A 25,378-nucleotide genomic window follows, 5' to 3' on the forward strand; every position below is an offset into this window, starting at 1 on the left:
GGGTCCCCCTGGTCCCCCCCAGCTCTTCTCAATCACTTTGGGGTACCCCCGATCCTGCCCCCCCTTTTCTCCATCACCTTGAGGTAGCCCCAGCTGTGTCCCCCTCTTCTCCATCACTTTGGGGTGCCTCCGATCCCCCTTCTCCCTCACCTCGGGGTGTCCCCGGTTCCCCCCACCCTTCTTTTTCATCACCTGGGGGTACCCCCAGCTGTGCCCCCCCCCCTTGTCCATCACCTTGATGTACCCCCGGTCCCCCCCTCCCGTTCTCCATCACTTTGGGGTGCCCCCGATCCTGCCCCCCCTTTCCCAGAGACCCCCAGGACCCCCCGCTCCTGCCCCTCTCTCCAGCATCCTCCGGACCCCATCCTGCCCCCCGATCCAGCACCTCGGGGTGCCCCCCCCGTCCTGCTCCCCCAAATGCTCCCCCCGGGACCCTCCCGGTGCTGCGACCCCCGCCCCATTTCCCGGAGACCCCGAACCCCTCTGGGGACACCGGCGGTTCTTGACCCCCCCAAAATTTCCTCAGGAAGGGACGGGGACACCGCGGGGACCCCCCAGACCCCGCCACACCCCGGGGAGGGGGGGTCCCTTATCCTGCACCCCCCACCTGTGTCACCTGCACGGACACGTGTGTGCACACGGACACGCGTGTGCACATGGACATGCGTGTGCACACGGACACGCGAATGCACACGGACACGCGTGTGCTCCTGCCCCGGCTCCGAGGGGTCCCAGGGGTCCACACCCCCCACCAAGAGGGGTTTTGGCCCCCCCCCGCCATTAATTGATCGTTAATTGATCGTTAATTGCTGTTATCGCTGTGATTATCGCGGGGATCGGCGGGGCTGGGGACACTCGGGGGGTTTGGGGACACTCGGGGGGTTTGGGGACATTTGGGGGGTTCGGGGGGCACTCGGGGGTGGTGGGGGGCACTGCAGAACCGCGTGGACGCGCGGAGATGGAATTATGAAAGGAAAAACCGGGAAAAGGGAAAGGAGAGGGCGAGGAATGAGGGAGAAGGAGCCGGAGGAGAGAGAGGAGAACCACGAGGAGCGCGGGGTCCGGAGCTGCCGCTGCCATCACGGGGGTCCCAGCCAGCCCCGGAGCACCCTCATGGGGGTCCTGGGTAGGTGGGGGTCAGAGGAGGGACCCCCAATTGAGGGGGAACCCCTCTAAGGCTCCCATCCCTGCTGCTGCCGCCTCGGTGGGTGTGAGACCCCAGAGCCCCCGATCCTCCCTGAGCCCCCAATTCCCCCCCTGTACCCCCCAATTCCCGCATTTCAGGGATCTCTGTATCCCCCTCCCATCCCCTACAATCCCACCCATGCCCAAGGTTGGGGTGACCAAAGCCTGGAGGGGCTCCGGGGGTACCCAAACCCCTCGGGACCCCCCCAAACTCCCCTCATGGGGGACCTGAGCATGTGGGGGTCAGAGGAGCGACCCCCGATCCTCCCTGACCCCCAAATTCCCGCATTTCAGGGGTCTCCGTGCCCCCTCCCATGCCCTCCAATCCCACCCGTGCCCAAGGTTAGGGTGATCAAAGCCTGGAGGGGCTTTGGGGGTACCCGAACCCCTCGGGACCCCCCCAAATCACCAGGAAAACTCCCCCTCTTGGGGGTCCCGATGCTCCCCGATGTTCTCACCCACCCCGGGCCCTTCCAGAGCCCCCTCCCCACTTTAGCATCCCACAGGAGGGGCAGAAACAGGCGAGGGGGGGGGGGGGGGGGATGAACGGGGAAAAAGGGTGAAAAATAGAAAATATCGAAGGGAAAAGATAAAAAGGATTTGGTGAAGGATGGGGGGGGGGGTGGGGGGGAGAGGGGAAAGGGAGGAAAAACCTCGGGAGGAGATTTAAGGGCCGATAAATGAACAAAGAGCCTCGATTGAAATAGATCTGAGGCCGGCGGCACCCGGCGCGGGGCTGGGGGGGCTCAAAGGCGGCGGCTGCGGGGGGCCGGGGGGTGATGGTGATGATGATGATGGTGATGATGGTGATGATGATGGGGAGGGGGCGAGGAGAGACCCCCGGGGGGCACCAGGAGCTGCCGTGGCCATGGGGGTCCCTCACAGCGCCTGGGACTTGGGGAGGGTGCTGGAGATGCTCTGAGCCCCCCAATCCTGCAGGATGAGCCCCCCCCCCCCCACGGGTGGGTACGAGCCCACGGGTCCCTGGGGGTAAAGGGGGGGTCCAAGTGAGCCCCCCACTCACTTGGTGCTGTTCTGGTCGCCTCTGTGGTTGTGGCAGGGCGGGAGGGTGCCAGGGGCACCCCCAGGTATAGGGGGCACAGGGAAGGGGACACGGGGGAGGGGAAAATGGGGGGACATGGGGGTGCTAATCAGGGTACATGGGAGACACAATGGGGGACAATGGGGGGGACATGGGGGACACAATGGAGGGACATGGAAGACAATGGGGGACATGGGGGATACAGAGGGGGGACACAATGGGAACATGGGGGACACTGGGTGGACATGGGGGATGCTCAGGGGACATGGGGGACACAGAGAAGGGACATGGGAGACACAATGGAGGGATATGGGGGGACACTCAGGGGACATTGAGGATGCTCAGGGGACGTGGGAGACAATGGGGACATGGAAGACACAGAGGGGGGACGTGGGGGACAGTGGAGACGGGGGACACTGACAGGACACGGGGGACACAATGGGGGACACTGAGAGGACACGGGGGACACAATGGAGGACACGGGGGATACTCAGAGATACGGAGGACAATGGGGGACATTGGGGGCACAAAGGGGGGACATGGGAGACAGGGGACATGGGGGACATGGGGGACGCTCAGGGGACACGGGGGACACAGAGGGGACATGGGGGATACTCAAGGGACATGGGGGATACAGTGAGGGGACACAGGGGACACTCAGGGGACATGAGGGACAATGGGCGACATGGGGGACACACTGGGTGGACATGGGGGATGCTCAGGGGACACGGGGGACAATGGGGGACATGGGGTATTCAGTGGGGGACATAGGGGATACTCAGGGTGCACTTATGGGGGGAGATCCATTGGGGCCTACAGAGGGTGACACGGAAGGGAACACATGGGGGGACATGGGGGGGGTCACACTGGGGGGGACACCCGGACGCGCGCGCTGCCCCCAACAATCCGTTCTCGATGGCGGTGTCGCCACCTGGTGGCGGCTCCCGGGACCGCGCGCGCCGCCGGTTCCCCATTCCCATTTCCCCATTCCCCTCCCCATTCCCCATCCCCCATTCCCAGTTCCCCATTTCCCTTCCCTGTTCCCCATTCCCCTCCCCATTCCCCATTCCCGTTCCCATTCCCCATCCCCGCATTCCCCATTCTCCCTTCCCCACTCCCTTCTCCCCATCCCCAGTTCCCCATTCTCCATTCCCTTCTCCCAATTCCCCTTTCCCCTCTCCCCATCCCCATTTTCCCATTCCACATCCCCAAAACTTCCCCCTCCACCCTCTTACCCCCTCTCCAACCATCAGCCCACGCTTCACTTTTTAAAAATTTTATTTATAACAATATCTGTTTTGTTTAGTTGTAAAGTAATCCAGCAAAAATTATTAAAACATTTCCCCCCAATAAAAGGATGGGGTGTCCCCCCCCCCGCCCCCCCCACATGCGTTTATTTCTTTATTTCTACTATAAAAGCTAGGTCATTTCCAGGGATTTTTTTTTGCATTTTTTGGGGTTTTTTATTATTTTTCCTGTTAAAAAATGTGCATGTTGGAGAGCAGGAGAGAGGAGGGGGGTGAGGGGTTGGGGACCCCCCCCATCCCACAGCTCAGTGGGGCTGGGGGCTTCATCCTGACCCCTGTAACAGTCAGGGGAAAGGGAAGCAGAGAGAGGGAGGGGAAAATGGGAAAACTGGGGAGAAAGGGTGGAAGGAAAATTGGAAAATTGGGGAAGGAGAAAGGGTGGAAGGAAAATTGGAAAATTGGGGAAAATTGGAAAACTGGGGAGGGAGAGGGGAAGGAAAAGAGGGGAGGGAGAGGAAAATTGGGAAAGGAGGGAGGAAGGAAAAAAAGGGAAAACTGGAAAATTGGGGAGGGGGAAGGAAAAGAGAGGAGGGAGGGGAAAATTGGAAAATTGGGGAAGGAAAAGAGGGGAAGGAGGGGAAAATTGGGGGGGGCGGAAGGAAAAAAGGGGAAGGGGAAAATGGGAAGAAAAGAGGGGATGGAGGGGGAAAATGGGGGAAAAATGGGAGGGAGGAGAATGAGGGGCTGGGGAGGAGCTGCAGGACAAGGGAGCAGCAAATTGAGGTGGGGGAATCAAATGGGGGTCCCTGGGGAGGGGAGCTCTGCACTTAGGGGGGGTTTGGGAGCATGTGGGACCCTCCTGTGCCTCCCCCCAAGCTGTGCCCCCTCCCCAGCAATGACCCCCAAGTGTCCCCCCAAACCCCAGCCCCGATGTGTTTGAGGAGGGGAAAAATGGGGAGGGGGGAGAGATTTCAAATAAACCAAATGTAAAGAAATTTCAAATAAACCAAAAAAAAAAACCAAAAACCCAAAAGCCGGGTCTGGCCTGAAACCAAGAGTGGGGGGAGAGGGGGGAAATATACAGGTAATAATACTGCTCACATAGAAAAGTAATAATCCTTCATTTGTACATTTATACAGCGGCTCGTGGCCCCCCCCCCCCGGCCCCCTCGTGCCCCCCCATCTATGCCAGGGGGTCTGCCAGGTCGTCGTCCCCCCCCCGGGCCAGCAGCTCCCGTTTCTCGTCCGTGCTGGCCAGGGAGTTGCGGCTGTTGTGGGCGCCCATGTAGAGCGTGGCGTACACAGGGTTGGTGAAGTTGGTGGGCTGCAAAAAAAAGGGGGGGGAAAAGAAGGTGGGAGGGGGCACAGATATCCAAACATCCCCCCCCGCCCTGCCCAGAAATGCCATTTCTGGGGGTGGTCCCCACGCTGGGGTCACTCGGTGAGAGCCCCCAGTAGATGGGACCTACTCAAGGGACAAGGGGCAGCTCTGCTGGCTCTGCCTGCCCCAAAAGCTTTGTGGCCCCTCAGAGACCCCAGCCCTAAAATCTGAGATCCCTTAGAGCCCCCCAATCCAAAATGTTTGAGACCCTTCACAGCTCCCTAACCCCAAAGGCTTTGAGATCCCTCAGAGCTCCCCAGCCCCAAAATCTGAGACCCCTCAGAGCCCCCCAGCTTTGAGATCCCTCAGAGACCCCCAGTCTCAAAACCTTTGTGACCCCTCAGAGACCCCCAAACCTTTCAGAATCCTCAGAGCCCCCCAGCCCCAAAATCTGAGACCCGTCTGATCCCCCAACCCAAAAACTTTGTGACCCTTCACAGCTCCCCAGCCCCAAAACCTTTGTGAACATCCAATGTCCCCCAGCCCCAAAATCTGAGATCCCTCAGAGCCCCCCCAACTCCAAACCCTTGTGCCCCCTCAGAGCCCCCCAACCCCAAACCCTTGTCCCCCTCAGAGACCCCAAAACCTTTGAGACCCCCCAACCTCAAAATCTTTGTAACCTTAGAGACCCCAAAGCCTTTGTGCCCCCTCAGAAACCCCACAACCTTTGAGACCCCTCAGAGCCCCCCAGCCCCAAAATCTGAGACCCCTCAGAGCCCCCCAGCTTTGAGATCCCTCAGAGACCCCCAGTCTCAAAACCTTTGTGACCCCTCAGAGACCCCCAAACCTTTCAGAATCCTCAGAGCCCCCCAGCCCCAAAATCTGAGACCCGTCTGATCCCCCAACCCCAAAACCTTCCAGACCCCTCAGAGCCCCCCAACTCCAAAACCTTTGAAACCCCTCAGAGACCCCAAAACCTTTGGAGACCCCTCAGAGCCCCTCAGCCCCAAAACCTTTGTGATCCCTCCAAAGCCTTTGCAACCTCTCAGAGACCCCAAAACCTTTGAGATCCTTCAGTGTCCCCAAAGACTTTGTGACCCCTCAAAGCCCCACCCCAGCACTTTGGGCAGGACCCTGCAGACCCCCCAGCCCCCCTCACCTTGTCGGGGTCCAGGGCAAAGTCAGCATCCAGCAGCTCCCCCACGTCGTCGTCGGGCTCCCCCTCGTACATTTTGTACGTGGGGTTCCCAATCTCCACGTTCATGGCACCGTTGGTCATCCTCTGGTGCTGGAAGCCCTTGGCACTGATGGGGAGGGGGCACAGGGTCAGTGACACCCCCCAGAGTGTCCCCAAACCCTCGGGGAGCTCCTGTCCCTGTCCATGGCATCACTCACCCTTTAATTCTCCATTTGTACCACACGAAAGCCACCACGGTGAGGAGGATGAGGAGCAGCAGGATGGGGATGACGATGGAGGCGGTTCCTGAGGGAGGAAGGCACGGAACGGTCAGAGCCCTGGGGACATGGGGGGCAGTTTGGGGTGGGACTGTCCCCCCTTTCACCACAGGATGGAGGGCAGGAGGTGCTCAGGGGCAAAAAGGGATCAGCAATACACCCATGGGTGTGGTGTGCGGTGAAAGGGGGTCACACAATGCCCCCAAATTAATCTATATCCCCCAAAAAACCCATGGGAGCGGTGTAGGGTGAAAGGGGGTCACATAGTGCCCCTAAATTAACCTGCCCCCCAAAAAACCCCCTGGGTGTGGTGTGGGATGGAAGGAGGGTCACCCACTGCCCCTAAATTAACTTGTATCCCCCAAAAAACTGCCCAACAAACTCCTGGGTGTGGTGTGGGATGGAAATGGGGTCACACAGTGCCCTCAAATTAATCTATATCCCCCAAAAAACCTATGGGTGTGGTGTGGGATGGAAACAGGGGTTACCCACTGACCCCAAATTAACCTGTCCCCCCAAAACTGTCCAAGAAACCCCCTTAGTGTGGGGTGGGATGGAAGGGGGGTCACACATTGTTCCCTAATTAACTATCCTCCAAAAAACCCCCTCAGTGTGCTGTGGCATGGAAGGGGGGCCACCCACTATTAAGGGGGGTCACCCCCAATTAATCTGACCCCTAATAAACCACCTGGGTGTGATGTGGGATGGAAGGGGGAGGGTCACACACTGCCCCCAAATTAACCTATCTCCCAAAAATACGCCCCAAAAAAAGCCTGGGTGTGGTTTGGGATGGAAACAGGGGTCACAGAGTGCTCCCAAATTAACCTGCCCCCCAAAAAACACCTCAGTGTGGTGTGGGATGGAAACAGGGGTCACACAGTGCGCCCAAATTAACCTGCCCCCCAAAAAATCCCCTGGGTGTGGTGTGAAAGGGAGGTCACACACTGCCCCCAAATTAATCTATCCCCCCCCAAAAAACCCTCAGTGTGGCATGGAAGGGGGGGTCACACACTGCCCCCAAATTAACCTGCCCCCCAAAAACCCCCTGGAAGTGGTGTGAAAGGGGGGTCAACCACTGCCCCCCAGTTAATCTGCCCCCCAAAAACCCCTTTAGGGTGGTGTGGGATGGAATGGGGTCACACACTGCCCCCAAACTAACCTTCCCCACAAAAATCTGCCCAGCAACCCCCCTGTGCGTGGTGTGGCATGGAAGGGGGGTGTCCCCCACTGCCCCCACTTAAACCTGCCCCCCAAAAACCAGCCCAAAAACCCCCTCTGTGGCATGGCACGGAACGGGGGTGTCCTCCACTGCCCCCCACTTAACCTATCCCCCATTAAACCCCCTGTGTGTGGTGTGGGATGGAAGGAGGGGGGTCACACACTGCCCCCAAATTAACCTGCCCCCCAAAAAAACCCCTCAGTGTGGTGTGAAATGGGGGGTTGCACACTGTCCCCCACTTAACCTGCCCCCCAAAAAAGTGCCCAAAAAACCCCTTGGGTGTGGTGTGGGATGGAAGGGGGGGCGGGTCACACACTGCCCCCAAATTAACCTGCCCATCAACAAACTGCCCCCCAAAAAACAGCCCAAAAATCCCCCTGTGTGTGGCATAGCATGGAACGGGGATGTCCCCCAGTGCCCCCCACTTAACCTATCCCCCATTAACCCCCCTCAGTGTTGTGTGGCATGGAAGGGGGGTGTCCCCCAGTGCCCCCCACTTATCCTATCCCCCATTATACCCCCTGTGTGTGGCATGGCACGGAACCAGGGTGCCCCCCATTGCCCCCACTTTTCCTATCCCCCATTAACCCCCCTCAGTGTTGTGTGGCATGAAAGGGGGTGCCGCCCACTGTCCCCCACTTAACTTATCCCCCATTAACCCCCCTGTGTGTGGCGCGGCATGGAACGGGGGTGTCCCCCAGTGCCCCCCACTTATCCTAGCCCCCATTAAACCCCCTATGTGTGGCATGGCATGGAACGGGGATGTCCCCCAGTGCCCCCCAGTTAAACCTATCCCCCATTAACCCCCCTCAGTGTTGTGTGGCATGGCACGGAACAGGGGTGCCCCCCATTGCCCCCACTTTTCCTATCCCCCATTAACCCCCCTCAGTGTTGTGTGGCATGGAAGGGGGGTGCCCCCCGTTGCCCCCCACTCACGGCCGCTCTGCTGCTCGCCCAGCACCATCTCCTCGCAGCGCGGGCCCGTCCTGCCCGCCGGGCACCTGGGGGAGAGCAGCAGGGAGAGCAGCGGGGTTAGCGGGGCAGGGCCATGCAGGGCGGGAGGGAGGGACAGCTGGGGTGGGGCCGGGGCGGGGACACACATCGGGGGGGTGTCAGTGACGTCCGGAGGGACGCACGGCCCCTCTGAGCCCCCCTCAAAGCTCCCCCTCGTCTCTTACTGGCACTCTGGCAGCTGGCTCTTGTCGCTGATGGAGCAGGTGCCGCCGTGCAGGCAGAAGTTGTCACAGGTCAGGCAGCTCGGGGCGATCTTGCCATCGGGGCAGCTGGGGGGGCACAGGGGGTCAATGCCATGGGTACCCCCAGATGCCCTGTGCCCTCCTCTGGGTGTTCTGTGCCATCCCTGGGATGTTCTGTGCCATCACCGAGTGTTCTGTGCCATCCCTGGGATGTTCTGTGCCCCCTCAGCCCCTCAGGACTCAGCTCTGGGCTCATCCCACCCCTGGGACACCAGAATGGGCTCTGGGGGACACACTGAGACACATCCACCTCCTCCTCATCCTCGCAGATTTATCCACCCTGAGTTACCCACCCAGCTCTGGCCATCCCTACCAAGGTTTTTCTGCTTTTCCCTGTGCCCACCACCCCATTTTCCCCCCTCCAGCCCCACATTCCCGACACCTACATGCAGGAAACCTCTCCACTCTGCTTGTTGATGCTGCACTTGCCCTCCTGGCAGCGGGAGCACTTGTTCTCCTGGCACTGGGCACCCTCGAACTGAGGGGGGCAGCGGCACTGCTTGGCACCGGTGGCTGTCATCTGGCACACACCGTCGTTCTCGCAGTAATCAAAGCATTGTCCTGGGGGGGACAAGGGGGTCAGGGTGGGCACCTGGTGGTCCCAGTGTCCCGTGGAGGAGCAGCCAGACCCACAGAGCATCCCAGCAAAGAGGGGGAGCTGGAAATCCAATCCCATGGGGGCTGCTCCCAGGGATTCCCACAAATGAGGGGGAGATGGGAGCCCAATCCTTTGGCGTTGTCACCAGAGGGGACATAGAGGGTGGGAACAACACAAAAGAGGGTTGGCAGCTCAACACTCTGGGACTGTCCCCAGAGGTCTGTCCCCAGACATTCCCAAATGAGGGACACCCATCCTTTTAACATTCAAATTGTCCCCAGACACCCTCAAATGAGTGACACCCATCCTCCCAACATCCCCACTGCTGTCCCCAGACAGGTGAGTGACTCCCATCCTTTTCATGATGCCATTACTGTCCCCAGATGTCCCCAATGAGGGACACCCATCCTTCCAACACACCTTCCAACACTGCTGTCCCCAGATGTCCTCAGGTGAGTGCCACCCACCCTCCCGACTCCCCCATTTCTGTCCCCAAACACCTCCAAATGAGGGACACCCATCCTCCCAATCCTCCCACTGCTGTCCCCACACAGACAAGTGACTCCCATCCTTTTAACATCCCCATTGTTGTCCCCAGACACCCCCAAATGAGGGACACCCATCTTCCCAACTCCCCCATTACTGTCCCCAGACATCCATAGATGAGTGACACCCATCCTTCCAACACCCCTTCCAACACTGCTGTCCTCAGATGTCCCCAAATGAGTGTCACCCATCCTTTTAATGCCCCCATTGTTGTCCCCAGACATCCTGGAGTGAGTGACACCCATCCTCCCAACATCCCCACTGCTGTCCCCACACAGATATGTGACTCCCATCCTTTTAATGTCCTCATTGTTGTCCCCCAATGTCCCCAAATGAGTGACACCCATCATCCCAATTCCCCCATTATTGTCCCCAGACACCCCCAGGTGAGTGACACCCATCTTCCCAACACCCTCCACTACTGTCCCCAGACAGGTGAGGCACACCCATCCTTTTAATGTCCCCATTTCTGGCCCTAGACATCCCTAAATGAAGGACACCCATCCTCCCAACACCCCCTATTGCTGTCCCCAGATGTCCCCAAATGAGTGACACTCGTCCTTTTAACACCCAAATTGTCCCCAGACATCCCCAAATGAGTGACACCCATCCTTTTAACATCCCAATTGTTGTCCCCAGATGTCCCCAGGTAAGGAACACCAATCCTTCCAACACTCTTTCCAACATTGCTATCCCCAGATATCCCCAAATGAGTGACACCCACCCTTTTAACACCCAAACTGTCCCCAGACACCCCCAAATGAGTGCCACCCACCCCCCTGACGTCCCCCCCGCTGTCCCAGCCGTGTCCCAGCAGTGCCACTCACGGTACTGGCAGCGGTCCCCGATGAAGGAGGGCGGGCAGCGGCAGCTGGGCTGGTTGCCCTGGTTGACGCTGCAGCTGCCGTTGTGCTGGCAGTAACCCGAGCACACCTGCTGGTTACACCTGGGGCCCGTGAAACCCGTGGGGCAGCGGCAGGTCGGCATTCCTGGGGACAAAAAACACGTTAGATCCACTGAAGGAGGGTCAGGACAGACGGACACGAGAGATCTCTGACGCCAGGGTGTGGAATTTGGGGTTTATTGCAAAGGGCCAAGGGCAGGGAGCTGCTGGGAGCTGCCAGGCACAGCTCAGAACTGGCTCAAAGAGGGAGAGAGAGGTAAAGAGAGAGGTAAAGAGGATGAGAGAGTGATGTTCCCGTTAAAAATCTTTTTGTTGTGGAATTTGGGGTTTATTGCAAAGGGCCAAGTGCAGGGAGCTGCTGGGAGCCGCCAGGCACAGCTTGGTGCAGGCTCAAGGAGTTAGCTCCACTGTAAGAGTGGTCAGGACAGATGGACACAGAGATCTCTGAAGCCAGGGAGCGGAATTTGGGGTTTACTGCAAAGGGACAAGTGCAGGGAGCTGCTGGGAGCTGCCAGGGACAGCTCAGAGCAGGACTGAGAGAAGAGGTAGAGAGAGAGAAGGCAAGAGCGTGGTAAAGAGATGAGAGAGTGAGGAAGAGTAAAGAGGGTAAAGAGAGAGTAAAAGAGGACGAGGTTCCTGTTATAATACAATAAATCTTCTTGTGGTCATGGAACTTGGGGTTTATTGCAAAGGGCCAAGTGCAGGGAGCTGCCTGGAGCTGCCAGGCACAGCTCAGAGCAGGACTGAGAGAGAAGATGGGGAGAGAGGATGAGAGGGTAAGAGTGTAAGAGAGCGAGGTTCCCATTCCAACACAATAAATCTTCTTCTATGTTGAATATTCTAATTCTCACTAACCAATCTAGTACAAGATACAAATCCTACAGCATTTCCATACAGCCTATAAGAATCACTACATTACCACACTGTGCTACATTTTAAACCCTAAAAACACCTCTTTGGGCCCCTTCTGCCAAGCAAGTATAAACTTGCTTTCATTTCAATCTTGCTTATATTTTCCATATTCTCAAAATCTTTTGCCAGGCAATCATATTTGCAAGGCTTTCCTGTTTCATCTTCCCCAACACTTCACCTGTCTGTCTGTGTGTCTGCCTGTCTGTGATCCCCCCCTGGCTCACCTAAACTTGCTTTCATTTCAATCTCACTTATAGTTTCCATATTCTCAAAATCTTTTGCCAGATCTTCCCCAACATCCCCACCTCTCTGTGTCTCTGTCTGTGTGTCTGTCTGTCTGTGACCCCCCTGGTTCACCTAAACTTGCTTTCATTTCAAACTGACTTATAGTTTAACTATTCCCAAAATCTTCTGCCAGGCAATCCTGTTTATGAGGCTTTCCTGTTTCATCTTCCCCAACACTTCACCTGTCTGTCTGTCTGTCTGTCTGTGTGTCTGTCTGTGACCCTCCCAGCTCACCTAAACTTGCTTTCACTTCAATCTCACTTATAGTTTCCATATTCTCACAATCTTTTGCCAGGCAATCCTATTTATAAGGCTTTCTGTTTCATTTTCCCCAACATCCTCACCTGTCTGTGTGTGTGTCTGTCTGTGTGTCTGTCTGTCCGTGATCCAACCTGGCTCACCTACACTTGCTTTCATTTCAATCTCGCTTATAATTTCCATATTCTCACAATCTTTCTCCAGACAATCATATTTACAAGGCTTTCCTGTTTCATCTCCCCCATCACTCCACCCGTCTGTCTGCGTGTCTGTTCGTCCGTGACCCCCTGGCTCACCTGAGGGGGAGGCAGCGCAGGTGCCCCCGTTCTGGCAGAAGCCTGAGCACTGGTTGATCTGGCACCTGTCCCCGCTGTAGTGGGGTTGGCATCGACACTTTGCCTGCTTGCGGGCGTTCAGGAAGCAGCTGCCACCGTTCAGGCACTCCAGGTCACACGTGTCGGTGGTGGGCACTGCCAGGGAGGGGTGAAAAATGTGAAAAATATAAAAAATGTGTGCTTTATGCTTGGTTTTTGGTGAATATTCAGGTGAATGTTATATGTGTTGTGTTAGAAAGTGATGGCGCATTAGTTCTCTTAAGTAGTGTGGTGGGGTTAAATATAAATATAAATATAAATATAAATATAAATATAAGGATATAGATATAGATATAGATATAAATAAATATAAATAAGACATAGATATAGATATACAGATACAGATACAAATATGGATATAAATTTATAGACATAAATATAAACATAAATAAATATAAATACAAATAAGATATAGATGACATAGATATAGATATAGATATAGATATAGATACAGATATAGATATAGATATAAATATACCTAAATATAAATATAAATATAAATATAAATGCACAGAGGTACGGAGGGGATGGAAGCGAGCAGGGCTGCGCTGGCAGGACCCAACCTCCCTCCTCATCCTCATCCTCATCCTCACCTTCTCTGGTGTCACCTACCTACAGGGGACACGGTGGGCGAGGGGACAACCACGCAGGTGCCATTGTCCAGGCGTTTGCCATTGGGGCAGGTGCACACGGGGCCACTGGGGCTGAGCAGGCAGAGCCACTCGCACTTCTTACGGTCACAAGGGTTGGTCACTGCAGGAGGAGAGGGCACAGATGGTGAGGACAGCAAGGTGGTGACCCATAGCCCTTCTTGCTCCTCTAGGACATTTCCCTCCACAGCTCTGTGCTGCCCCATCCATGCTCTGAGGTCCTGAGGTCGCCACCTGGCCAGTTGGACTCTCCAAAACCACTTCACCAACCCCCAGCTCTGCCCACCCAGACATCCTCAATTTGGGCAGGAATTTGGGGGTTGAGTCCCCTCAAACTCAATGTAGGAGGAGAGGGCACAGATGGTGAGGACAGCAGGGTGGTGACAGCATGGTGACCCACAACTCTTCTTGCTCCTCTAGGACATTCCTCTCCACAGCTCTGTGGTGTCCCATCCATGCCCTGAGGTCACCACCTGGCCAGTTGGACTCCCCAAATCCACCTCAGCAACCCCCTGCCCACCCAGATACCCCTACCTTGGGTAAGAACTTGGGGGTCTGAGTCCCCTCTTCCCAATCCCTGCCAATACCTCCCTCACCCTCTGGCACCTCACACCGGGTATCACCCCCTGGCACCTCCCCACCACCCCAGGAGCAGGGTGGGGGTCCCAGGCCCTCACCCACCCTCTGGCTGCTTGTACTGGTGGTAGAGCACCACGTCGGTGGCGTGGTTGAGGCCGGAGGTCAGGTTGGTGACGGGTTTGTGCCCGAACTTGTGGATCTTGAAGATGCGGTTGTTGATGTAGGTGACGCCGTAGATGTAGTCCTCAAAGATGTCGATGCTGAACGGGTGGCTCAGCCCTGGGGAAGCCAGCAGAAGACATGTGGAGGCAGGAATTTGGGGATTTGGGGATTTGGGGTGGGTTCTGAGGCCAGGGACGCCCATGGGACACCCCTTACCCTTCTTGTTGTCGATGGCCACCACGGGGTCGGTGCCGTTGAGGCGGATGCTGCCGATGACGGAGAGCTTGGCATCGGCCCAGTACAGCCTCTCATTGTGGTAATCCACGGCCAGACCTGGGGGGACACAGCCCTCAGTGAGCCCTCAAGCCCCTCCTGAGCAGCTGACCCACAGAGCAGCACCCCCACTTGCCCTACACCCTTCTGCCATGGGGCTCTGAGCTCCCAGGACAACCCTCCCCAACACACGTGGTTAAACGTGTCCCCATCATGGCTTTTGTCCCCCCTCCTGTCACCTGTCTCTCTCACCTGTTGGCCACTGGATGTTGTCCTGCACCAGGGTCTCCCGCAGAGTCCCATCCATGGCAGCTGTCTCGATCTTGGGGTGATTGCCCCAATCTGACCAGTACATGGTTCTGTAAGGACACAGGCAGGTCAATCCCAGAGGAACAGGACAGCCCAATGACCAGGGAGGAGAAACCCTCCCATACCATCCCCATGGCATCCTGGAGTCACCAGGCAACTCGAGAAGACACAGAGTGTGACACTGGGACACATGGGTGATGAAGAGAGTGTGGTAAGGGTTGGACAGAGGGATGGGAAGTCCCAGGGGAACAGGACAGCCCAATGACCAGGGAGGAGAAACCCTCCCACACCATCCCCATGGCATCCTGGAGTCACCAGACAACTTGAGAAGACACAGAGAGTGACCCTGTGACACATGGGTGGTGAGGGGAGTGCTGTGAGGGATGGGAAGTCCCTCACCCCCTCAGTGGGTCCACCACGATGGCGTGGGGCTCGTCAATCATCCCCGAGATCAGCGTCTTGCGGTTCTCGCCCTTCATCTGCGCCACCTCGATCACGTCCCGCCCCGAGTCCGTCCAGTAGATGTTCCCGGCCACCCAATCGATGGCGATTCCCCTTGGCATCTTCAGCCCTGAGATCTGTGTGGGGCAGTGTTGCGGTGTGATGGAACAGCCTGTCTCAGTCATGCTGGTTCTTTCCCCAGCCAACAACCTCTCCCTTCCCCTCCCTTGTGCCTGCTGAGTGCTGTCTGTCAATCTTGGCATTCCAGAAAGGGCGTTGTGTGATTGGCAAAGTTCAAAAGAGGCCTCTCAGCCCTGGTGGGGGGACATTGGGCCATCCAGGTGTCATTTGTCCCGAGACTTCCCCCCTCTTACCTGGTTGGTGGCTCCCTACCCCTTCCCTCCCCCTCTCCCTGGGGTTAAAAGGCACAGCAACCACGGGGTCAGGAAGTTCTGTTGGAGCAGTTGCTGCATTCAGAGGCCTGTGGGCCAGAATAAAGCTCTGGATCCAAACCCTCCAGCAGAACCGACTCCTTTCCTTCACCATGGCCTTAAAGCTTCTCCACCAGAGGTAAACCTGAGCTCCTGCAAGCCTGGACTTGTCCCAAGCACCCAGCTGCAATATCCAGCCAGCCAAAGGTGTCTCTGGGGTGAAACCACCACAGCTGCCACCCTTGGTCAAGCAGCAAGAGCCAGACAAGCCCAGGCATGTTCCATCCGGCTATATTGGTATTTAATTCCAATATCCTGGCACCCAATGTGAGGCAGCTCAATCCTGGGGATGGATCAGTCAGGGAAGAGACCCCCGAGGTGAAACCACCACAGCTGCCACGTTTGGTCAAGCAGCAAGAGCCAGACAAGCCCAGGCATGTTCCATCTAGATATATTGGTATTTAATTCCAATATCTTGGTGCCCAACATGGGGCAGATCGATCCTGGGGATGGATCAGTCAGGGAAGACACCCCTGAGGTGGCACCCTCACTTTTGCTGCAATATCCAGCTAGCCAAAGGTGTCTCTGAGGTGAAACCACCACAGCTGCTGCCTTTGGTCAAGCAGCAAGGGCCAGATCAGGCAAGGCACATTCCATCCGCCTATATTGGTATTTAATTCCAATATAATGGCGCCCAATGTGGGGCAGCTCCATCCTGGGGATGGATCAGTCTGGGAAGACATCCCTGAGGTGAAACCACCACAGCTGCTGCCTCTGGTCAAGCAGCAAGGGCCAGATGAACCCAGGCACGTCCCATCCGGCTCTATTGGTATTTAATTCCAATAGGGCAGAGTGGGGACAGTGAGAGGAGAGAGGAAACCACCAGCCCATCCCTCCGTGCCCTGGCAGAGCTCGCTCACGTTCAGGTGGGTGACGCCGCCGTCGATCTGGCGCCGGTTGCGGTTGGAGGCGGTGGAGGCGGACGAGGAGGCGGGCAGCTCGCGGTAGGAGATCCTGCCCGTGTGCCAATTGGTCCAGTAGATCTTGTTGCCCTTGACGTAGATGTCCATGGCGTCGATGCGCACGTTCTCGTCGCCCTGGAAGGCCGGCTCGTAGGCTGAGTTGGGGTTGAAGGGGTACATGCTCCTGATCTTGTTGTCGTCCGCGATGTAGAGGATCTGGTGCTCAGAACCTGAAGAGGAAGAGGAGAGGTTGGCATGGGTTGACAGGGAAGAGGGGCTCAGCCAGGAATGGGGATCTCCTGATCTTGTCATCTGCATGTAGAGGATCTGGTGTTCGGAACCTGAAGAGGAAGAGGAGGAGGAGGTGGAGGATTGACAGAGCTGCATTTCATTTGGGTCTGTGGGGTCTCTGTGGGGTCTGTGAGGTCTCTGTGGGGTCTTTGGGATTCAATGGGATCTGTGGGGTCTCTTTGGGGTCCCCATGGGTCTGTGGGGTCTCTGTGGGGTCTGTGGGGTTTCTGTGGGATCCCCGTGGGTCTGTGGGGTCTCTGTCGGATCTCTGGGACTCAATGGGATCTGTGGGGTCTCTGTGGGGTCTCTGTGGGGTCTGTGAGGTCTCTGTGGAGTCTCTCTGGGGTCTGTGGGACTCAATGGATTGGAGGGAAGAGCAAAGGATTCCCACAGGAGCTCTGGAGGGCTCCTGGGCACACACAGAACCCACGTGAGTCCCTGTTCCCTCCTGACCTTCTGCCTTGCACATGTTGTCCGTCTTCATGAAGTTCTTGGCGCAGCTGCAGACGTGGGAGCCCTTGGTGTTGTTGCAGAGCTGGGAACAGGTCCCAAAGCGCAGGCACTCGTTGATGTCTGGGCAGGGGGAGGTGGAATCAGGGGAAGAACAAAAAACTGCCCTCACAGACCCCAAGGACACCATCCTTGCCACCCCACCCCATCCCAGCCGTGAAATCACATCTCACTGCTAAAAAACAGAATTCACAGCCCGATCCTGAGGCCTCTCCAGCAGCAGCAGGAAGTACCTTGGCAAAAATTCTTGTCTGGAACCTTCTGGAAGCCTCTACAGCATGTGCAGTAGGAGGTGGACTGGGACTGGACACAGTCTGGCCTCATCCCCAACATGGGGGTTGGACACAGTGGGCCTCATTCCCACACAGGGTGGTGTTGGCCACATTGGGCCTCATCCACAACATGGTGGTGTTGGACACAGTGGGCCTCATGCCCACACATGGTGGTGCTGATCATCCCCACACATGGCGGTGTTGGACACAGTGGGCCTCGTCCCCAACATGGCGGTATTGGACACCATGGGCCTCATCCCACCTGTGAAATCACACCTCACTGATAAAAACCAAACCCCACAGCCCAATCCTGAGGCCTCTCCAGCAGCATACCTTGGCAAAAATTCTTGTCTGGAACCTTCTGGAAGCCTCTACGGCAGGTGCAGTAGGAGGTGGACTGGGACTGGACGCAGTGGGCCTCGTCCCCACACATGGTGGTGTTGGTCTTGCAGTCATATGACTTGTGCTCTGTGGTGGGACACATGTGTCACAGGCGTGCCACAGCAAGTCCCCCCCAGTCCCCACCATGCCCCCCAGCTCTCCCACCCACCGTGGGAGCAGGATTCCTCATCAGAGCCATCTCCACAGTCATCGAAGAAGTTGCAGCGGAGGTTGGCGCTGATGCACTTCTTGTTCCCACACAGGAACTCGTTCTTGTCCTGGCTGCAGCTCTTGGGCTTGGCCGTGGGGGACTCTGAGGGTGAGGGACAGCAGATGTGACCCCCATGTCCATGGGACCCTCTGGGGGCAGGCAGGGACTTGGGACCCTGCGTCCACACCCTGATTTTGGTAGGAAAGACCAAAACCCAGCCCCAACACCTGTTTTTGGGAGAAAGACTGGGCAAAGCCAAACCCAACACCTGATTTTGGGAGAAAAGACCAAAAGCCAACCCCAACACCTGATTTTGGGAGGAAAAGCCAACCCCAACACCTGAGCTGAACCCTGGGGTCTGGGAGGACCATCCCAAGGGCCACAGTGACCTCCAGGCAGTTTAGTCAGGCAGGCTTAGGTCTGTGAGGCTCAGAAAACCACAATGCCTGCCATACTTCTGCTTCTCTCCCAGGCTGCCAGTTTCATGCCTTCTCCATGAATATGTCTCACAGTTTCCATGTCCTGATGTGCTGGGAAAGCCATGACCCCTTCTGTGGCCAGGAGAGCACACCAAGGAGACGGGCAGCACAAAGGGCAGCAGATGTCACTGGCATCCTGCCCCCATCTCTCCACTGCTCAAGCAGCACCCTTTGGACCTGTTTCTCTCCCAGGCTTCCAGTTTCATGCCTTCTCTCTGAATATGTACCACCGTTTCCATCTCCTGATGTGCTGTGAAAGCCATGACACCTCCTGTGGCCAGGAGAGCACACCAAGGAGCACAAATGGCAGCAGATGTCACTGGTGTCCTGCCCCCATCTCCCCACTGCTCAAGCAGCACCCTTTGGACATGTTCTCTTCCAGGCTTCCAGCTTCATGCCTCCTCTCTGAATATATATTACAGTTTCCATGTGCTGTGAAAGCCATGACACCTCCTGTGGCCAGGAGAGCACACCAAGGAGCACAAATGGCAGCAGATGTCACTGGCGTCCTGTCCCCTTCTCCCCACTGCTCAAACAGCACCTTTTGGAGACATTTCTGTCCCAGGCTTCCAGTTTCATGCCTTCTCCCTGAATATCATAGTTTCCATGTCCTGATGTGCTGTGAAAGCCATGACACCTGCTGCATACCAAGGAGTCGGGCAGCGCAAATGGCAACAGATGTCACCGGTGTCCTGCCCCCATCTCCTCACTGCTCCAGCAGCACTCTTTGGACCTGAGCAGCATTTCAGAGCTGCAATGGCAGAGCTGAGGGAGCAGGATCAGGCCCCCTCACTCACCGCAGTCCTTCTCATCCGTGTTGTCTCCACAGTTGTCGATCCCGTCGCACTGCCGACCGATCCACAGACACACGCGGTCGTTCTTGCAGCGGAACGGTCTGTTGGGGGGACACTGGAATTTCACTGCACCAGCAAACAGAAACAAACGGTGACGGTGAAAGGAGACGCCGGAGCCAGGCTGTCACACATGTCACACGAGCTGCTGCTCGGCCTCTGCCCCCTCTCAGCTCTCCGCTAAGGGCTGTCCCACGCGGCCCAGAGGGCTCCGGAGGCTGAAGCAAAGAGACTGAAGCAGAGACAATCTGGCTGCTGTGAGCCCTCTCCTCACCCAGCCCACTCCCCATCACCAGCCCCTCAATCAGAGTCACCTCCTGACACAGATATGGTTTATAAAAAATCCTTTCCTTAGGATTTTTTCTCCTAAGACTCTGAGGGAACATGTCAGTCCTCCCTCCTCATCACCAGCCCCTCAATCAGAGTCACCCCCTGACACAGTCATCTTTGATGAAAAATCCTTTACTTAGGATTTTTTCTCCTAAGAAGCCAAGAAGCCTCAAGAATAAAATGTAAACATTGATTATCTGCTGCTGTGGAATGCAACAGGTGCATCTGTGATTGGTCTCAGAGTTGCTTCTAATTAATGGCCAATCACAGTGAGCTGGCTCAGACTCTCTGTCCCAGACAGAAGCTTTTGTTATCATTATTTCTTTTTCTATTCTTAGCTAACCTTCTGATGAAATCCTTTATTCTAGTCTTTTAGTATAGTTTTAATATAATATAGTATATAATATATATATGTACATATATAATATAATAAAATAATATATAATTCTATTGATATAATATAATATAATATAATATAATATAATATAATATAATATAATATAATATATATTAAATAATATTAAATTTATTTAAAATAATATATTAAAATTAATTATAAATTAAATTAAGATAAAATTAATTATAAATTAAATTATAAATATATTAAGTATAATTATGAAATTAAAAATAATATATCAAACTGTATTATGAATATATTATATATTATATTAGAAATATTTAATATATTATAAACAATATAACAATTATAATATTAAAATTATTAATAATGATATATTAAAATATATCTTCTAAATCTACTATATTATAAATATATTTTATATTATAAATAAAATTATAAATAATAATATTATTCAAATTATTATTGATAATATTAAAATAATAAATCAAGCTTTCTGAAACAAAGAGTCAAATCCTATCTCTTCCCTCATCTTCAGACCCCTGTGAACACAGTCACAACCTCCAACCCCTCACCTGCACCAGCCACCCCCCAGAGGTCCCCCCCAGACCCTCTGGTCCCCCTCTAGTCCCCCTCTGGTTCCCCTCTGGTGCTCAGACTCCAGGAGTGTCCCCCCATCCTGGGCTATGGGGCTTGGGGACAGGGGCAGTGTCACTCACAGCACTCCTCGGGATTCTCGTCTGAGTTGTCCCCACAATCGTCCTCCCCGTCACACTTCCAGGCCAGGGGCTTGCACAGGGTGTTGTTGCACTGGAACTCGTCCAGGGGACATGTGCGGACTGTGACAGAGCAAGGGGGACATGTCAGTGCAGCAGGGGACATGTCAGTGCAAGGGGGTGATGTGTCAGTGCAACAGGGGATGTGTCAGGGCAAGGGGGACATATCAGAGCAAGGGGGAAAATGTCAGTGCAAGAGGGGACGTGTCAGTGCAAGAGGGGATGTGTCAGTGTAAGGGGGACATGGCAGAACAACAGGGGACACATCAGTGCAAGACGGGACATGTCACTGCAAGAGGGGACACGTCATCTCATGCTTCCCTCCTGCCAAACCCCCACCCTGGGGCTGCAATTCCAATTTCCCACATGCACAGGGGGTCCCCAGAGCTGAGGCATTTCCATGTCCGTGCACGCTCCAGATTGGGACACACACACAGAGCAGCACTCCCACCCATAGCAGGGACGCAGTGACACCAGGGCAGGGACTGGGGGACACCAGCAGCCCCAGGGGACACCCAGCAGTGCCATTACCCCCTGTGCCACAGTTCTCCTCGTCGCTGCCATCCATGCAGTCGGCGTCGGCGTCGCAGCGCCAGCGCATGGGGATGCAGTGCCCGTTCTTGCACTTGAACTGGTCAAACTCGCAGCGAGGGGTGCAGTCTTTCTGCAGGGGACAAGCAAGGGACACAGTGTGCATGGCAGGCCCCTGTGCTGTTGCCACAGCCCCAGGGCAGGGGCAGAAGGGACGTTTTGTGTCCCCATCCTGCTCGCACCTCGTCAGAGCCGTCGGCGCAGTCGTGGTCGCCGTCGCATTTCCACCTGCCCGCGATGCAGCGGCCGTTGGCACAGGAGAACTCGCTCTCAGAGCAGGGCCTGGGTGCTGGGGACAGAGCACAGAGGGTGCCCTGAGCATGGGGACAGCCTGAGGGGCAGGGGGTGTCACAGGGTGACAGGGACACTGGGGACAGGAGGTACAGGCAGAGCTGTGGGAGCTCACAGAGGGGCACAGCTGGTACCAACTCCCACCACTCCTTGTGGAGATTTTGGGGGACACTGTGGCCCTGTGGAGGTTTTGGGGGACACTGTGGCCACACAGCCTGGCTGTCAGGGTGCTGGGGACAGAGCACAGAGTGTGAGGACAGCCTGTGAGGGCAGGGGGTGTCCCTGGTCAGCAGCTGGGGGGGCACAGGGTGACACGGACACATGGCCGGTTGCATTGGGGACAGGGGATACAGGCAGAGCTACCAGAGGAGCACAGCTGGTATCAACTCCCAAACCCTTCCCACACCACTCCCTGTGGGGGTTTTGGGGGACACTGTGGTCACTGAGGTCACTCCTCTCCACAGGGCAGCACCAGCCCCACTGCTGCCCACCCCAGCTGCAGGAGGAACTGCAGCAGTGCCCTGGCAGTGCCCAGCCTCACCCCTGTGCCCCCTCACAGGGCATGGGCACAGCTCACAGCTCACTGGCACAGCCCGTGCCACATCCAGCAGGATGGCACCTGGCACAGCCGCCCACCTGGGGTGGCTTTTGGGACCCTTCCCCTCCTTATAGCCCCCCTATAGGGGTATTGGGGCACAGGGGACCCCCCATTCATGGCACAGAACTGTGAGGAAGACGGGAGCAGGGAGAGGTGGGGATGGGGTTTGGAGCCAAATCCAAGCCATGCAGAGCCCTGCAGAGCAGCAGGGTCAGACCCTCCCCAGTTCCATGGATGGAGATGCTAGTGCTGATGCTCAATAAATCCACCTGGATTGTCCAGTCCCACCTAGAAATTATTGTCTTCATTGGGTTTTAGAGAGAGACTGTAACACGGAATTAAAAGATTTTGGCAGGAACCTACCTCTGAGCGCCCCATAACGACAGTGTGGAAATGGAGAAAAACATAAGATGAGGTGAAATGGCACAAAACTCAAAAAACACGACGGGAAATCAACAGAAAAGAAAAAACAAAAGCTGCACCCTGAAGAGCTGCAGGAAGATCAGAGAGACCCAGTGGGCACTGAGGGATGGGAGAGGGGCTGGCAGCAGACCCTGGGCAGACTGGACCCCTCTGGGTGCTGTGGGGTGGGACAGGATCAAGCAGCAAAGCCTGGTGCCATCTCACAGGTACCCTGAATCCCTCTGAGTGCTGTGGGGTGGGAAAGGGATGGGCAGCAGACCCTGGTGCCATCCCATGGGTACCCTGAACCCCTCTGGGTGCTGTGGGGTGGGACAGGATCAAGCAGCAGACCCTGGTGCCGTCATGGGCAGACTGGAAACCTTCTAGGTGCTGTGGGGTGGGTCTGGCAGCAGACCCTGGTGCCATCTCACAGGGAGTCTGAACCCTCTGGGTGCTGTGGGGTGGGACAGGATCAACCTGCAGACCCTGGTGCCATCCCATGGGCAGCCTGGACCCCTCTGTGTGTCCCCACCGCCATCTCAAGTGGCACTGCCAGGCAGGGGGTGACACAGGGGGTAATGCTTGGTGGCAAAGCAGGACAAGGCGGCCTCGGGTGACTCTGCTGGGCCACCCACGCTCCTGCAGGGAGGGTGTTGGGGTCACCCCTTGAGTGTCACTTGTCACCTTTGGGGTGTCTCATTGGTACAGGGACAGGGTCAGTGGTGCTCCAAAGGAGGGCATGGATGGGACAGGGACAGGGACAGGGTCAGCACTGCCCCAAAGGAGGGCATGGATGGCACAGGGACAGAACTGTCCCAAAGGAGGGCATGGATGGCACAGGGACAAGGACAGGGTCACCACTGTCCCAAAGGAGGGCATGGATGGCACAGGGACAGTGGCAAGGACAGGGTCACCATTGCCCCAAAGGAGGGCATAGATGGCACAGGAAAAGGGACAGGGACATTTTTGCCCCAAAGGAGGGCATGGATGGCACAGGGACAGCACTGCCCCCATGGATGGCACAGGGATAGGGTCAGGGACAGGGACAGGGTCAGCACTGACCCAAAGGAGGGCATGGATGGCACAGGGACAGCCCTGTCCTGGCTGGGGTGGCCCAAACCTGTCCCCTGGGCAGTGCTCCCCCCTGGGGACAGCAGGGACCGAGGGGTGGCACGTACTGCAGCTCTCCTCGTCGGAGTTGTCCCCGCAGTCGTTGTCGTAGTCGCACTGCCAGCGGCCCGGCACGCAGCGGTTGTTCTTGCAGCGGAACTGGTACGGCTCGCACGTGCGCTCGTCTGGGGACAGTGGGGACAGGGACATGTCAGGGACAGGGTCACGGATAGGGACAGGGACAGGTCAGGGACACGTCAGGGACAGGGACAGGGACAGGGACAGGGACAGGAAATAGGTCAGAGAACTGATACGGCTCACAGGTGCACTTGTCTGGGGGGACAGGGATGGGTCAGGGCTGCTAGGGGGACAGCAGGGACAGGGACAGGCAGGGCTGCCCCAAAGGGGGGCATGGATGGGACAGGGACAGGTCAGAGCTGCTGGGGGGACAGCAAGGACAGGGACAGGGTCAGCACTGCCCCAAAGGGAGGCATGGAGAGGGGTCAGCAGTGTCCCAAAGGAGGGCATGGATGGCACAGGGACATGGATGGCACGGGGACAGGGGTCAGCACTGCCCCGCACAATGGGACAGGGATGGGATTAGCACTGCTCCAAATGAGGGCAGGAATGGGACAAGGACAGAGGTCAGCACTGCCCTGTGACAGGAGGATGAGACAGGGACAGGTGTCAGCACTGCCCTGAACATGGGGAGGGACAGGACAGGGACAGGGACAGGGACCAGGAAAGGGGTCAGCACTGCCCTGAACATGGGGAGGGACATAAATCAGCAGTGCTCCACACGATGGAAGGGATGGGACAGGGGTCAGCACTGCCCCAAGGAGGGGATGGATGGGACAGGGACAGGTGTCAGCAGGGCCCTGAACATGGGGAGGGACAGGACAGGGACAGGGACCAGGACAAGGGTCAGCACTACCCTGCACCTCCCTCTGACCCAACCCTGCCCACACCACTCCAAAAAGGAGCAGCTGGAGCTCCTGGGCCACCCCAGAGGAGCCAGCCAGCTCCAGGCCAGCCTGTCCCTCAGGAAAAGGGACACAAATGACACTGGCTTGTCCCCAAGGCCTCCACTCACCGCATTCCTCCTTGGGCTCATCAGATCCATCCCCACAGTCGTCCTCCCCGTCACATTTCCAGCGTGCAGGGATGCACCTGCCCGAGTCCTTGCAGCGGAACTCGTCCACACCACAGGTCATCTGGGCTGCAGGGGACAAAGGGACACAGGGCAGGGTCAGCGCTGCTCAGCACTGTGCTGCTCTCTGCAGGGATGATGGACAGACTGGAGATGGGGCGGATCCTCCTCCTTTTCAAGGAGTTCTCCAGGGAGATGTCAGGGGAGGAGGAACCCAGGACAGAGACAGCAACAGCATCAGCCATGGCCCACAGGGACTGAGCAGGGAGTGAGCAGGAACTGAGCAGGAATTGAGTTAGAATTGAGCAGGAACTGGGCAGGGACTGAGCAGGGATTGGGGTAGAACTGAGCAGGAACTGAGCAGGAAT

The 25,378-nt window shown here is 56.4% G+C and overlaps 1 protein-coding gene across 1 annotated transcript in view; it reads right to left on the reverse strand.

The window, feature by feature from the left end:
• Positions 1-4,657: 4,657 nt before the first annotated feature.
• Positions 4,658-25,378, reverse strand: part of LRP1 (LDL receptor related protein 1) — a 120,313-nt gene continuing 99,592 nt past the window's right edge. Inside the window, exons 67-89 of the mRNA XM_054294216.1 lie at positions 24,954-25,079; positions 23,929-24,045; positions 21,642-21,748; positions 21,400-21,532; positions 20,812-20,931; positions 19,351-19,473; positions 18,033-18,176; positions 17,816-17,950; positions 17,154-17,273; positions 16,368-16,639; positions 14,975-15,153; positions 14,519-14,625; positions 14,210-14,326; positions 13,934-14,110; positions 13,215-13,355; positions 12,525-12,698; positions 10,697-10,858; positions 9,112-9,286; positions 8,648-8,752; positions 8,406-8,470; positions 6,191-6,278; positions 5,955-6,099; positions 4,658-4,798 (exon numbers count right to left, since the gene is read on the reverse strand). Of these exons, the coding sequence (XP_054150191.1) occupies positions 4,658-4,798; positions 5,955-6,099; positions 6,191-6,278; positions 8,406-8,470; positions 8,648-8,752; positions 9,112-9,286; positions 10,697-10,858; positions 12,525-12,698; positions 13,215-13,355; positions 13,934-14,110; positions 14,210-14,326; positions 14,519-14,625; positions 14,975-15,153; positions 16,368-16,639; positions 17,154-17,273; positions 17,816-17,950; positions 18,033-18,176; positions 19,351-19,473; positions 20,812-20,931; positions 21,400-21,532; positions 21,642-21,748; positions 23,929-24,045; positions 24,954-25,079 (3,173 nt within the window). The remainder of the gene's footprint in view (positions 4,799-5,954; positions 6,100-6,190; positions 6,279-8,405; positions 8,471-8,647; positions 8,753-9,111; positions 9,287-10,696; positions 10,859-12,524; positions 12,699-13,214; positions 13,356-13,933; positions 14,111-14,209; positions 14,327-14,518; positions 14,626-14,974; positions 15,154-16,367; positions 16,640-17,153; positions 17,274-17,815; positions 17,951-18,032; positions 18,177-19,350; positions 19,474-20,811; positions 20,932-21,399; positions 21,533-21,641; positions 21,749-23,928; positions 24,046-24,953; positions 25,080-25,378) is intronic.

Source organism: Melozone crissalis, unplaced genomic scaffold, assembly GCF_028551555.1.
Source record: "Melozone crissalis strain CALT ecotype California unplaced genomic scaffold, PUWL_Pcris_2 ptg000222l_1, whole genome shotgun sequence".
Lineage (NCBI taxonomy): Eukaryota > Metazoa > Chordata > Aves > Passeriformes > Passerellidae > Melozone > Melozone crissalis.